The 12,906-nt window shown below is 38.7% G+C and overlaps 2 protein-coding genes across 2 annotated transcripts; both read right to left on the bottom strand.

Annotated features, from left to right (window-relative positions):
• Positions 1–1,596: 1,596 nt before the first annotated feature.
• On the bottom strand, positions 1,597–7,094 carry MONOS_13036 (uncharacterized protein; the record flags this gene model as incomplete). Its single annotated transcript, XM_067865712.1, has 4 exons — positions 1,597–6,023; positions 6,127–6,833; positions 6,912–6,957; positions 7,019–7,094. 4 exons carry the CDS (start codon positions 7,092–7,094, stop codon positions 2,068–2,070), a joined length of 4,785 nt encoding a protein of 1,594 aa, XP_067728075.1. The 3' UTR covers positions 1,597–2,067.
• Positions 7,095–7,816: 722 nt separating this feature from the next.
• On the bottom strand, positions 7,817–12,906 carry MONOS_13037fu16266 (uncharacterized protein; the record flags this gene model as incomplete). Its single annotated transcript, XM_067865713.1, has 2 exons — positions 7,817–12,718; positions 12,787–12,906. The coding sequence occupies 2 exons, from the start codon at positions 12,904–12,906 to the stop codon at positions 7,817–7,819; spliced, it is 5,022 nt and encodes a 1,673-aa protein (XP_067728074.1).

Raw genomic sequence — 12,906 nt, 5'->3', positions numbered from 1 at the left:
ATAAAATAATTTAATGTGTCGTTATTATAACTCAAAAAGACATTTAACAAAATAAAAATAAAAATAAAAATCAATTCAATCGTTTCTCATATTTCACATTTCTTCAAAATTTTTATCAATCAATCAAAAAGAAAAAAAAAAATGCTTTCTACAAACAAGTACAAACACAATTTGCCATTCTTTGCCAGCTTAGCATTCTCATTGCAAAATGCAAATAACTCCATTGGCCTCTTCTTCCTTCCCAATCTCTCGCTCTTTTCTTTCCATTCTGCATTGTCCCTACTTTCATCTCTTCTTCCTTCTTCTTTCGGCCAGTTGGAACATTTCCAACGTTAATAGATTCTTCAGTCGGATTGTGAAAAGAAGAACGAGAAAAAGAAGAAGAATTCGAAAAAAGCTTCTGTATCACAAAACACATTCATAGAAGTCGATCTTATTAACCATTCTCCTCCTCCTCCTCTCTTCTTCTTCTTCTTCTTCTTCTTTCTCTTCTTCTTCTTCTTCTTCGCATTTGCGTTTGCATTTGATGCTTTTGCTTGCACTTCCTCGTCAAGTCGACAGACTTCATGTTATTTCGATTTTATGTGATTGTTTTCAACCTAGTTGCGGAATTAACACAATAAAAAGAACAGCCCTGACAAAGGTTATTATTGGGTGATTTTTTGGAATTGTTTGAAGATAATAATAATAATGATAATAATAATAATAATAATAATAATAATAATAATAATAATAATAATAATAATAATAATAATAATAATAATTGGTTGATTGAGGCAAACGAAATGAAGTTGTTGAGAAAGACAGAAATGTTCATGCTTTTGAACAAAAAGGATATAATTCTTCGGCCTGCGTGATTGAAAGGTGTCAAATGTCAACGAGATTGAAGATGAGGAAGATAAACCCTGATGAAAATGAAGAGAACAAGTTGGCTGTGCTTCAGCATTGATGAGGAAGATGGATGGAAGGTTGGCATTCATTCAATGCTCATGATGCAGATGACAATGCTTCTGAAATGCATTCTCTGATGCTCAAGGCACAAAATTCAAAGAACCGTGCACAAATATAGACGCAGACTTATACAATGACTTCATTGAAAAACAAACGATGAAAACAAAAACAGTCAAATTCTCTTTCATATGCTGTGGCATCGAAGAAAACAAACCTCGAATAATAATCGACTTGCTTGCACAAAATGTCTATCCCTTTGAAGAATGAAATCCAGATGTGGCTGATATGAATGCTCTTCGGTTGCAGAAATATACTCGATAATTAGATGTCTTGTTGATGGAGTTCCTCATTTGTTTTTGAAGCAAAAACGGAATCAGAAATTGAATTTCGAAGCTCTCCATGTCTCCCTGGTGCAATCTAAGAAACGCACAAGACTCACTGATATAGGGAGCATATTTTATCTTGACCTCAAATGTTATTTTTACACTATTTTTTTGAGACAAAAATTTTCACTTCTGAGGTGCACAAAAAGGCCATTATTAAAATATAAAAAAATATTCTTTTTCACGATTATTATTAATAACTTTCTGACGCTAAATTTTTCGAAAAATTTCATATCAAAATGTTCTTGAAATAAACAAATTTTTTTATTGATTTCTTTTTTTCATAGAAAACATTTGCAGATCAAAGAAATAACTTCGAAGTTGCTCTTTTAAAGGGGTAACAAATAAAGTATTTAAAAAAAGAAGAATTGAACCTTGTGAAACATTAATGTGCATCATTTCTTTTTTTGTCGAAAGATGAATTATGGCAAAGCATTTTTATTTGTCATAATATTAGAAAACCCTGTTGAAACCATATGCCTTCAAGCAATAAGGGTTCTTTTAGGTGAGCCAATCAATTCAAACATATTTAAAAAGATCTTTACCAATTCATAAAATGACAACGTTATTCAAGATGATTTTCTCAGAAATATTACAAAAGAAAATTTCAAAGGCATGAAGTGATTCTGCAAGTGCCATCCATAAGATGATAAAAATGGAAGAAGAAGAAAAGACAAAATAAGTTTCAATGAAATAACAAACTAAAAATCAATTTTTTTTTTAAAATCTTCATTCAGCTTTTATTCGCATCATAGGAATCTAAATGCTGCTGCATGCTTTTCAGCAGGTTTTCCATCGAAGCGAAAAGTTCATTTTTCGAAACCACAGGCACTCCATTTGAAGAAGAGGCTGTTGAAGAAGGGTGACCCGGAGAATGAGTATCAGCTGTGCTCAGTTCAGATGATGATGAATCTGCCAAAACAGAAGATGGAAGAGAAGATGAAGAATAATCAGGTAAATTGGAAGAAGAAGAAGAAGAAGAAGAAGAAGAAGACGATGATGATGAAAGCAAGGTAGTTGTATTTGAGGAATAAGACGAAGGTTGATTTGCCAGTTCTTCAGTCAATGACGACTTAAGATTTCTGCTTGTGCTGTCTTCACTTTCAAATTGACTTGTTGAGGCAAGTTCAGACGAAAGTGCAGAAGAAGATGGGAATTCGGAAGCAGACATCGGCAAAGAAGAGAAAGAAGAAGAAGAAGAAGAAGAAGAAGAAGAAGATGTTGATGAAGATGACGATGTTACATCTGCTGGTGATTCAGCTTGTGCTATTTCAGTTTTTGGTGGAATATCTCGCGCAGGAGAAGAAACAAGAAGAGAAGATGAAGGAGTTTCTAGAGGTCGTTCAGCAGTTGCACCAAAGCGAATGTTTGGAGAGGCATTTGAAGCAGCAGCAGAAGCATGCAAATGAGAAGAGGCAGGGGATGAACGAAAAGATGAAGGAGGAAGTGGAAGAGAAGGAGGAGGAGAAGAAGATGATGATGATGAGGAAGAAGAAGGAGGAGGAGAACGTAAATGATGTGGATGTGGTGATGTTAGAGGGAACTTGGATGAAGAAACGGTGGAGATATCATGCGACATTTGTGACGAATCATCCAAAATGGAAGAAAAGGCAGAAGTCGAAGAAGAAGAAGAAGATGAGGGTGATGAAGATGAAAATGAAGAAGAAGAAGAATCAGAAGAAGAAAACGAAGGAGTGGAAGATTGTTCAGTCAGAAATGACGATGGCATTGCTTTTTGGGTGTTTAGAAGTGGAGTGAAAGAAGTCTGATGGGATGTTTGGTTGCTGTGTGGAGGCGATGAAGCAAACGAGCTGTGCGCTTCTGGTGTTTTCAGTTGATGAGTAAGAGAAGGAGAGGAAGGAGAGGAAGAGGTGGAAGAAGAAGGAAGAGGATGAGACGGTGTTGATGTTGAAAGTGGCTTGGATTGCAATGATGTAGCTTTAAGATTGGTTATATCATGAGCATTTAGTTCAGAAGGATTTGAAGAAGAAGAAGAAGAAGCAGAAGAAGAAGGCACTCCATTGCATTGCTTCACGTGCTCTGTGTAAAGTGCAATAGGAATTGGAGTGTGACATTTGAAGCATTCGATTGGTGGAAGATGGAAAGAAGAATTATTAGAAGAGAATGAGGAAGAGGAGGAAGAGGAAGAAGATGATGTTGATGAAGACGTAGAAGCAGAAGGCGAAGAATACGAAGAAGGAAAAGAATCAGAAGTGGCTGATTGTTCAGTTGTTTCTTTTCTCGACTGATTTAATTTGACATCGCTTGTCATATCCTTTTCGTCTGCTGCTGATTCCTCTGCTGATATTTCTCTTTCTTTCGTCAGTTGTGTCTCTTTTTCTTCCACTGTCAGTTCTTGCCCTGCCATTTCGTTCTGTTTTCTGTCAGTCCATCTATTTTGCGAAGTTGCAGGCGAAAAAGATTGAGATGCAGCTGAATCTGGTCTAATTTCTTTGAAATGGCTGTTTGGACTGCCAATCTGCATCGAATGCAAAAGTGATGGAGAATTTCCCAACTTTCCAGAACGCGCGGAATTCGCGTAAACATTCTCTTCTCTTTCATTCTCTCGCTTTCGGCTGGCAGACAACTGTCTTTCTTCGTCTGCCTGTTGCGATGCATTTGATTTCCTTGAGCGATGAGAAGAACGAGATGTGGGTGTGTCTGAATGTGTGTGGTGCGAATGGGCAGAACGAGGTGTTTGTGAAGAAGGAGAATTCCTCTTTGAATTGTCTTCTGTTTGCGAAGGATGCTTTTGTGATAGCGGAGTGGAAGGCACAGAGCGCCTGGCTGAGCTGTTGGTGTGCTTATATTCTTCGTCGCTCATTGACAATTCTGTGCTCATTTGTGAATGCTCAATCATTCTTTTGTTGTCAAAGGCTTCTGGAATGTCTCCAGATGAATACGATGAGTACGAAGAAGACGACGAATATGAAGACGACGAGGAAGAAGTTGAAGGCTCTTCCTCAGAAAGCGAAGAATGAGACTGAGAAGGAGAAGGAGGTGCCAAATGTTTGCTTTGTGCTGATTCTGGCGAGCGAGGCGGAAGACCAGCTGCTCCTGTTCTGCTGCTTTGCGGTGTTTGAGGCTGACTTTGATGCCGACTTTGAGGCCTGCTCTGAGGCTGACTTTGAGGCTGTGCCTGTGATTGGGCAAAAGACGAGGATGTTTTGGCACTGCGCACAGAAGTGGCAGGCGAAGCGTGCGAAGAAGATAAAGCAGAAGGAGAAGAACGAGAAGATGGCTTCGAAGCAAAAGGCGAGTGTGGCGAGGAAAATGAGCTGTAATGCTCGGGTGTTTGGATGACGGATAAAGATTTTGCAGAGTTTGACGTGTTTCGTGATGAAAGTGTCTGGCTCAGTTCGATCGATCTTTTGCTTCGTTCGGTCTTTTCTTTCTCTCTTTCTGTATCTTCTGCATAAACAAAACGTTCTTCTTCTTCCCTTTCTTTCTCTCTCTCCCTCTCCATTTCTCTTTCTTTTTCTCTTTCTCTTTCTCTCTCTGTCTCACTTGGCTGGTTCTGTGAGTTGCGTGCCTTGTATTCTTCCCTGTCAAACTGCACCATTTCAGCAATGACTGAATGCGAACGGCGTGTTCCAGGCGTCAAATGCAGCGAACGATTCGTCGGAGTCGCAGGATGAGAGCTGCGATGAGGCGTCTTTATGCTACGAGGTGAAGATGATTGAGAGCGGGGTGCTGCAGAAGAAGCTGAAGCTGAAGCTGATGATGATGATGATGACGACGACGATGATGCAACTATAGTTGCTGATGGGGTGGAGGGATGTGAACGGCCAGTGTTGCTTGCACTTGAACGTGGAGTGCCTGACATGTGTTGTGTTTGTGGAGAGTGATGAACATCATCAGAATTATCATTGAGATGGCTATTTGTTGCCCTCAAATCGCTCTTTCCAGCATAAGACGAAGCCAAAGTGTGCTCCAGCGGGCGAGGCGGAGACAGAAGCGACGCTGTTCTTTTCAGCGGTTCTGTCTCAAAAGAAGAATGGAACCTTTCAGCTGAATGAGGCCGGTGCGAATAAGCACTGCTTGCATTGCTTCCTCTTTCATTCTGTTCATTTCTGGATGAATTGTCTGTGAAGTGTTTGTATTCATCATCTGCAAAATCAGCTTCAGCAGCTCTTTCACTCTCTTCTCGTCTCCTTTCCTTTTCCGCTTCATATACGTCATATGATTTCTTTGAGCCTTCTTCATTCTGCATTCTTGTTCCCTCTCTGCCTCTTTCTTCCTCATACCCTTTTTCTTCTCCACTCATTCCTGCACTTTCTTTTGCCTCTTCATTTCCCCTTCCTTTATCTCTCTGTGTTTTATGGCCCGAAGACGCAGCCTTCTCCTTCATCTTCTCCGCCTTCCGCTGCTTCTTCATCTCCTGCCGCAGCGCCTCGTCTCTCTGCTTCTTCCACTCCTGCCATTTTTCGTACTCCCTCTTTTTCTGCCTCAGCTTTCGCTTCTCTTCGCGTTCTTCTTCCTTCGCCACCAGATGCATCAGCAGCGCCTTCATCTCTTCTTTCTCAGAGGCCTCTTGCTGCTTCCTTATTTCAGCGATTTCTTCCTTCTTCTTTCTTTCCCACTCACATTCTCCTAAGCTTTCCTGCCGCCAGTTTTCTTTCTCCGCATCTTCGAAAGAAGGCTCGATTTCGCTGCGTCTGATCCCGTAAGCACCTTCTTTTGAGTAATCTTCTCAAATTTGTGTCGTTTTGAATTTAAATTGTTTTCCAACAACAAAACAGGTTCAAAAAAAAAATTCTTTAAACAAATGAGAAATATTCAAAATGAATACCATTGTCATATGACGGAAAAAACGGAACGTCTGATTTCAAAGATGGTGGTCTACGAGGATGGGTGTAACTCGAAGGGGCAGCCATCGAAGGACTAAAAGTTTTTTGTCCTCCAAAACTTATGTTTTTCCTTTCCGAGGAAAACCAATCCTTTCTATGCGTTCTTCTACTATCAGAATTCACTTGAGTTTCTCTCAAAGAACGAGGAAGAGCTGAAGTCGGGCGAGATATCTTATTTCGAGCAGAATCATATGATTTTGAATAAGGAGGAATGTGCGATGGGAGAAAGGCATCCGAAGGCTTAAAGGCATCAGATTTGTATGAGCTTGGCGGAGGAAAAAAGCGATTGGCTGAATGAGATCTTCCAGGAGGCGTAACCCAATTACGGTTGGGACGGAAAGGAGCAACTTCGTTTTCTTCTTCTTTTGTCATTGAATACTGATAATCTGTATCTGGATAGCAAATTCTTTGTTTATAATTTTGATATCCTTTTCCAAAATTTTCATCTTTTCCAATCAGACTCCAATCAAGAAAATCGTCTTGATATGTCGTGTGAGGATAGCGATATGAATCTCGCAACAAATTGGAGAGATTCGCAATTTCTTCAGTTCCAAGTGTGGATAAACTTGAATGGCGAAGATGAGGAGGCAGAGACTTTTGAAGTTTCAGGTAATAATTGTGCAATTCTTCTGAACTGAGCTTTTCTCCTCTTCATAAAAAAAAAATACAACGCAAAACAGATAAGAGAAAGAATTTTTTTGAAAGAAAACCAATTATAATTTCAAACTTTAATCCAGTTGGTGCACCGAATTCATTTTTCTGTTTCTTCGAAGCTATTCACATTTTAATTATGAAATTTGGTAATGAAATATAATTTTACAAAATATTGCAAACCAACAAGAGTCTCCAGCTCTTCTGATGAAATTGGGGTGCGATGCTTTTCCTTGAGAGATTGAATTCCATGCAACATCGTAAGCCGTACAACACGCTCAATATTTTTATCAGAAAAACTGTTTAAATAATTTCTGATGTCTCTATCAAGAAATAATACTCTTTCCATTATTCTTGATGATCACAATACCATTGTATAAGTTTTGAAATTTTGAAAATGAAAGTCTTTGGGAAGAAATATATTTTTGAAAATAGAAGTTGCTTTCTGCAAATGTAATTTAAAAATTTCAAACACAAATGGAAAAAAAAAAAAAAAAAAAAAAAAAAAAAAATGTTTTTGTTGAGGATTTGATTTTTGTTTGAATTTTCTCGAATTGGTAACATCTTGTTGTGAAAGGAGGTTTCATTAAACAAAGGATACAATATAAAATATTACAACAATGTGTCAATCAAATAGGAAGAAAAATGCCAAAAACTTGTCTGAAAATTACAATTGAGTTACAAAACTTTAAAATTTGTTGATAATAAAGTTTGCAAAAATTATTACTATCAAAATAGCGAAATTAAATAAATAATTGAATTTGGCCAAATGCATAATATCTGGTCAATGAAATAAAAAACGAAATTTATTCTTCCTATTGAGACAAATTTCTCAAAAAAATATAACAAGATGCTGCTCAACTCAGAGATGAAAATTAAATATATTTAAAACTTATTCTGAATAAAAGAATCCGATAAAAATTTACAATATACAATATTAGACAATTTAACCAATTCCAAAATTTGAAAGTCTACGAACTGTTAAAGCTTTATTGGCACCCCTTTATCAGCAGGATAACTCTGTTCTGCGGGATAACTTGGAGCTGCAGGATAACTTTGCTCAGTAAGCCTCACACTTAGGTAGTCATCCTTTTTTGCCTTTTTGGATTTCTTTCCTTTAACAACGCATATAGCAATTACAGCTATAACTACAAGCACAGCCAGGACACAGCCAACGATAATACCAGCAATTGCAGCAGCGGCCAATGTCATCTTATCTTCTTCTTTTGGGAGCGGAGGCATCACTGGATATTTCACACATTTTTCGTATCTGTTTCTGTAATATCCATTCGCACAGCGAGCAAACGCACATTCACTTGTAAACTTTCCTTGTTTGCATGGATTTCCATAAACCGCATTTGCATCTTCACTGGGAACAGTGCAAGATGTGTTCACTTTCACCTGCCAGTCATAGCACACATCAAAATACTTCTTCACTTTTTCCAAAAGAGTCAAGTATCCTTTTTCATCTCTTGCTTCCTCAATGTTGGGGTAGTATGGATATACCACATCTGGCTTCACTATCTTGAACTCAAGCTGTTGATCTTCTGTCTTCCAGTCAAATGAATAGCCAGTCAACATTGCAAAACTCAAGTCAGTGTTTTGTCGAGGGAACTTTGAAGGCCAGCCTGCACTTGAACTGACTTCTTTCTTCAGTTCTTCGATAGACGAAGAACGAATAACGTTTCCAGCTGCAAACGATGCAATATCATAATCAATTTCTTTGCGTGTCAATTGCCCTCCAATTCCGATAACTTTTGCCATCTGTGCCTCTTTCACATGCTTCAAGAATTGAGAGCATGTTGAACCGCATTCACCATCAGTAATGAACATCAAATCATTTGGATCAAACAGATTCTTGCCATAAAGTGACGATGGAATAGTAGATCCAACGAATTCATACAAATATCTGTCAGAATTGAGTGAATACGAACCACTCCATGTTTGGCTGCGTTCTTTGCCTCCAACAATTGTCTTCTTTGTTGTAGTCGGCAGCGCCAGCACATCGTCAACAACGTCCAATGTTTCATAGTCTGTGTACACCACAAGCTTTTTATCTGCCATTATTGAAGCAATATAATCTGATGCATTCCCTCTCACAAAGTTGTAGCGTGGGTTTATGGGGAAAGTTTCTGGGAATAAGAAATGATACAACTGTGCTCCCAGATAAATAATTCCACCTCCGTTATTTCGCACATCGATGACCATTTTGTAATTGTTGTTTTTCACTTCACTAACAACATCAGCAAAGACCTTCAAGAACTTTACCATGTCTTCGTCGGAAGAAGGACTAAAGCTCATAATGTGGCAATATCCAAGCTTCCACTCAGGAATGGTAACACCATGAATAATTCCTGGAAGCGTTCCTATTTCTTTCACACGAACTGCATTCGTCATGCGTGAAAGCCTCGCTTTCGATTCTTCGGCCTTTTTTTGATTTTCATCATTCATGATTTTCCTTATTGTCTGGATCGCTGGGGGAAGCAGTTGATCCAATGATTTGTGCAAAATTCGATCCTTCATAAGCATCTCGCGAAGAGGCTTGTTTCCCATGAACTTCTCATATGCTTTCACAAACTTTGTATCATTCGCATATTTTTCTCTTATTTCTTTGATCTTTATCTCATTTTGTTTCGCCAGCTGCTCTTTGCTCATTTTCGTAAATGACTCATACTCTTCAATAAGTTTTGCATCCGCCTTTCTTGATGATTGGAGCATTCGATTATTCAAAAGAGAACTCTCTTCTTTGGTTGTTTGATGCTCGTTTTCATTATTTGCTGAATGTTTATCCAATTTGCAATAGTCATCGTACAACAAAGTTGATCCAGAAATCTCAGCAGTTGACAGACCATACCAATACAAAGGAATCGTTTCTGTTCCGCCGTCCGCTGTTTTCAGTGTAACATTCACGCTTCCATCCACAATTTTATTGTATGTTGGTGAACGCACAGCAAACATTTGATCCAATCCATAATTCAAACGCGCAGCTGGCGTTCGGGACAATGGAACATTTTCATCGCACCATCGAGCAATAGTAACTTCAGGCTTTTCATTCGCAACCTCATTCAAATCTGTCATTGTGATCTTTGTGACAACTCTGTCTTTAAAGCTCCTTCCCATTTCTTTCGCATAAAAATTAGAGAGCAAAGAAATGTACTCTGTCAACTTCACTGTTATTTCGTTTGGCTTCGAAGGGTCTGGCACTTCAAACTTAAAAGTGTAAGGCAGCGCAAATACAAACGGCTGAGAACATGGATAATTGTAAATCGTATGGGCATCTTTCAGTTTTGCGAAAGCTGTGCCAATTGCATTGTGGAACTCAAGCCCTGATGAATAATCTTCCTTCTCGATTTTGTCCAGTTCGCCAAGAATATCAACTTTATCGTTTTCAAATGGGGCTGGCGGGTTGGCAATTGTATCTCTGTATGCGTAAATGGCCAAAGTATCCCTGATAGTCTTCAAAGTGTTGGCAGCCTCTGTTTTATCATATGGAAGCTGCTTCAAGCAGTCAATCATGACATCAGCTCGCATCGGAGTCATTGGATCGAACATGCAGACAGATGGATCCTCTTGGTATTTTGGACGGCCCATTGATGGACGTTTCTGACATATATTGTCTCTGTTCAAATAGTAGCCACGCTCGCAGCGAGACAACTTGCACTGGTTCTTGTCGAATTTTTTGTTAGAACACGGATTCCCATAAACAGCATTCTTATTATTAGCAGGGATTGGGCATGCATAGTTATCTTTCACTTCCCAATCATAACACTTGTCAAATGATGACTTTACTTTTGTTATTGTGTCTAAAATTCCAGATGGCGTGAAGCCGGTTATCTTATCAGCAAAAATTGGATAGATTTCGTCTGGCTCAATAATTTTAAACTCTGGTTGCTCGTTCAGCGTATTCCAATCAAAGCTAAACGAAGTTGTTAAAGATATTCTGATATTCGTCATCCCTCTTTGCACCTTTCTTGGATACGAAGGAAGGGGCTCGTCGTTTGACATGTTGTTTAACATCCTGTTTTCTCGCATCGATGCGGCTTTGGGACGCACTTGTTCAACATACGATGTATCAATCACATTTCCACTGGCAAATGAGGCAATATCAAATGGAATCCCACTTTCAGAAAGTTTTTCACTGCCAAGCCCCGCAACTTTTCCCAGCTTCTTCTCCTTCATTCGTTTCAAGAACTGAGCACAGGCAGATCCACATGTCCCATCGCTCAAAACTAAAATTTCACTCGGAGCATACAACCTCGCATTTCGATACGCTAATGGAACAGCAGATAACAAACTGTTGACTGTTCTTTCAGAATCCTCCACGTGCTTGTACACCCATTCTTGTGAACGCCCCTTCCCGTCATCTCCTATCACAGTGACTTTTGTCTTTGGCTTTGCCCAGACATCCTTTATTATATCTTGTGAAACCGGCTCGGTTACAAATTCAAATGGTGGCTGTGAAACTTCGCTTATGTATATTTTGCTGAGTTCAGATGCAACCACCGATCGTGTTGGGAAGATTGGATATTCCTCAGGGAACAACAGCATGAAAAGCCAATCAGACAATATGATGTATCCACCTCCGTTGCCACGCAAATCGATTATGAGCTTGTATCCTTTGGCTCTTGTTTCTACAACGCTTGTGATGATAACCTCCATAAATGAAGCTATTTCTTCATCACTGCTTGGTGCAAATGTTCCAATGGATAAATACCCCAACTTATATGCATCAACCACTGCAGCAAGAACATTTTTGTCTTTCTTCAAAATGGTCAATTTTGGCTCGCCTTCTCCAGCACTATCAAAATCTTCAAATTCACCATTTTTCTTCATTTTTCTCAATTTCTCTTCGATTCTCGCTTTGAACGATTGCTTTTGGTTTCCATTCTTCTGATGCTCATCAGATAGTGCAAATTGTTGGGAAATAATGTCCTTTACTCGAGAAGAAATCTCTTCTTCAATAGGATGTGTTAACTTTTTGGGAATTGGTATGCTATCCGGTTTTCTGATAAATAAATTCTTCAATTCAGGAGATTTCCAGATACTTTCATAAATCTGTTGAAATAATGGATTATCCTTATGCGCTTCCATCACTGCTTGATAATGTTTCTCATCTTCTTCAAAGGATTGCTGCTCAAAGCTATTAGAGTTTGATGTTAAATTATTTTGCACTTTATCCTGAAGCGGGCATTTAGTGTTCAGCATATCATTAACATCTGTAATATTTGCTAAAGATATTCCATAAAATGAAACATTCACCGATTGATCTCCGTTATTAGTTTTAACAGTAATGCACACATCTCCTTCTGGGACAGGAAACGAATCCAGTGTTCTTGTTTCAAAATCTGTATAGGTCAGTGCATAAGCTAATCTTGCAGCTGGTGTTCGTGCTGTCTTCACATATTTATCTGCCCATTTAGCAATTGCCTCTTCGGGTTTCATATTTCCAGATCCATCTAAATCCGGAAGATCAAGACTTACCACTTCCTTTCCAGTAATATTAATTCCGCCTTCATCAATAAATTTCTTTGTGAGACCAGTAATTGAAGATTCTGCCATCTTAACTACAATTTTTGATGGTTTTGAAGCATCGGGAACTTCAAAAACAAATCTGAATGGAAATATATATGCGAACAAGCTCGAGCATGGGAAAACGTAATTTGTATGTGCATCTTCAAGATTGTTAAAGGCAGTTGCGATTGCTTGGTGATATTCCAATCCATTGGCATATTCGGTATTTTCAATTTTGCTCAACTCTGCGAGAATATCATAACGTTTATATGGAGCTGGAGGATTAACCATTGTGTCTCGATAAGCATAGCTGTCAATGTAACTTCGCACCGTCTTCATTGTTTCAAGCGTTTCTCCCTCTCCTTTTTTATACTGCAGTTATGTAAAGAATTCACAATAATTTCAAGAATTTTAAAAGAAATTAAAAAAAATTAACAAACTGGTAAATGCTGCAAGCATTTCGCAACACGTTCTTTATCAACTGGCATCATGCTCTTAAATGTGCAATCATCACCGGCCACCAAGGTACAAACCACAATAGCAAAACCTATGAAAAGCAT

Source organism: Monocercomonoides exilis, assembly GCF_001643675.1.
Source record: "Monocercomonoides exilis strain PA203 chromosome Unknown scaffold20-1493094, whole genome shotgun sequence".
Lineage (NCBI taxonomy): Eukaryota > Preaxostyla > Oxymonadida > Polymastigidae > Monocercomonoides > Monocercomonoides exilis.
The sequence above is the reverse complement of the archived record's forward strand: the minus strand, read 5'-3'. Positions and strand labels throughout refer to the sequence as shown.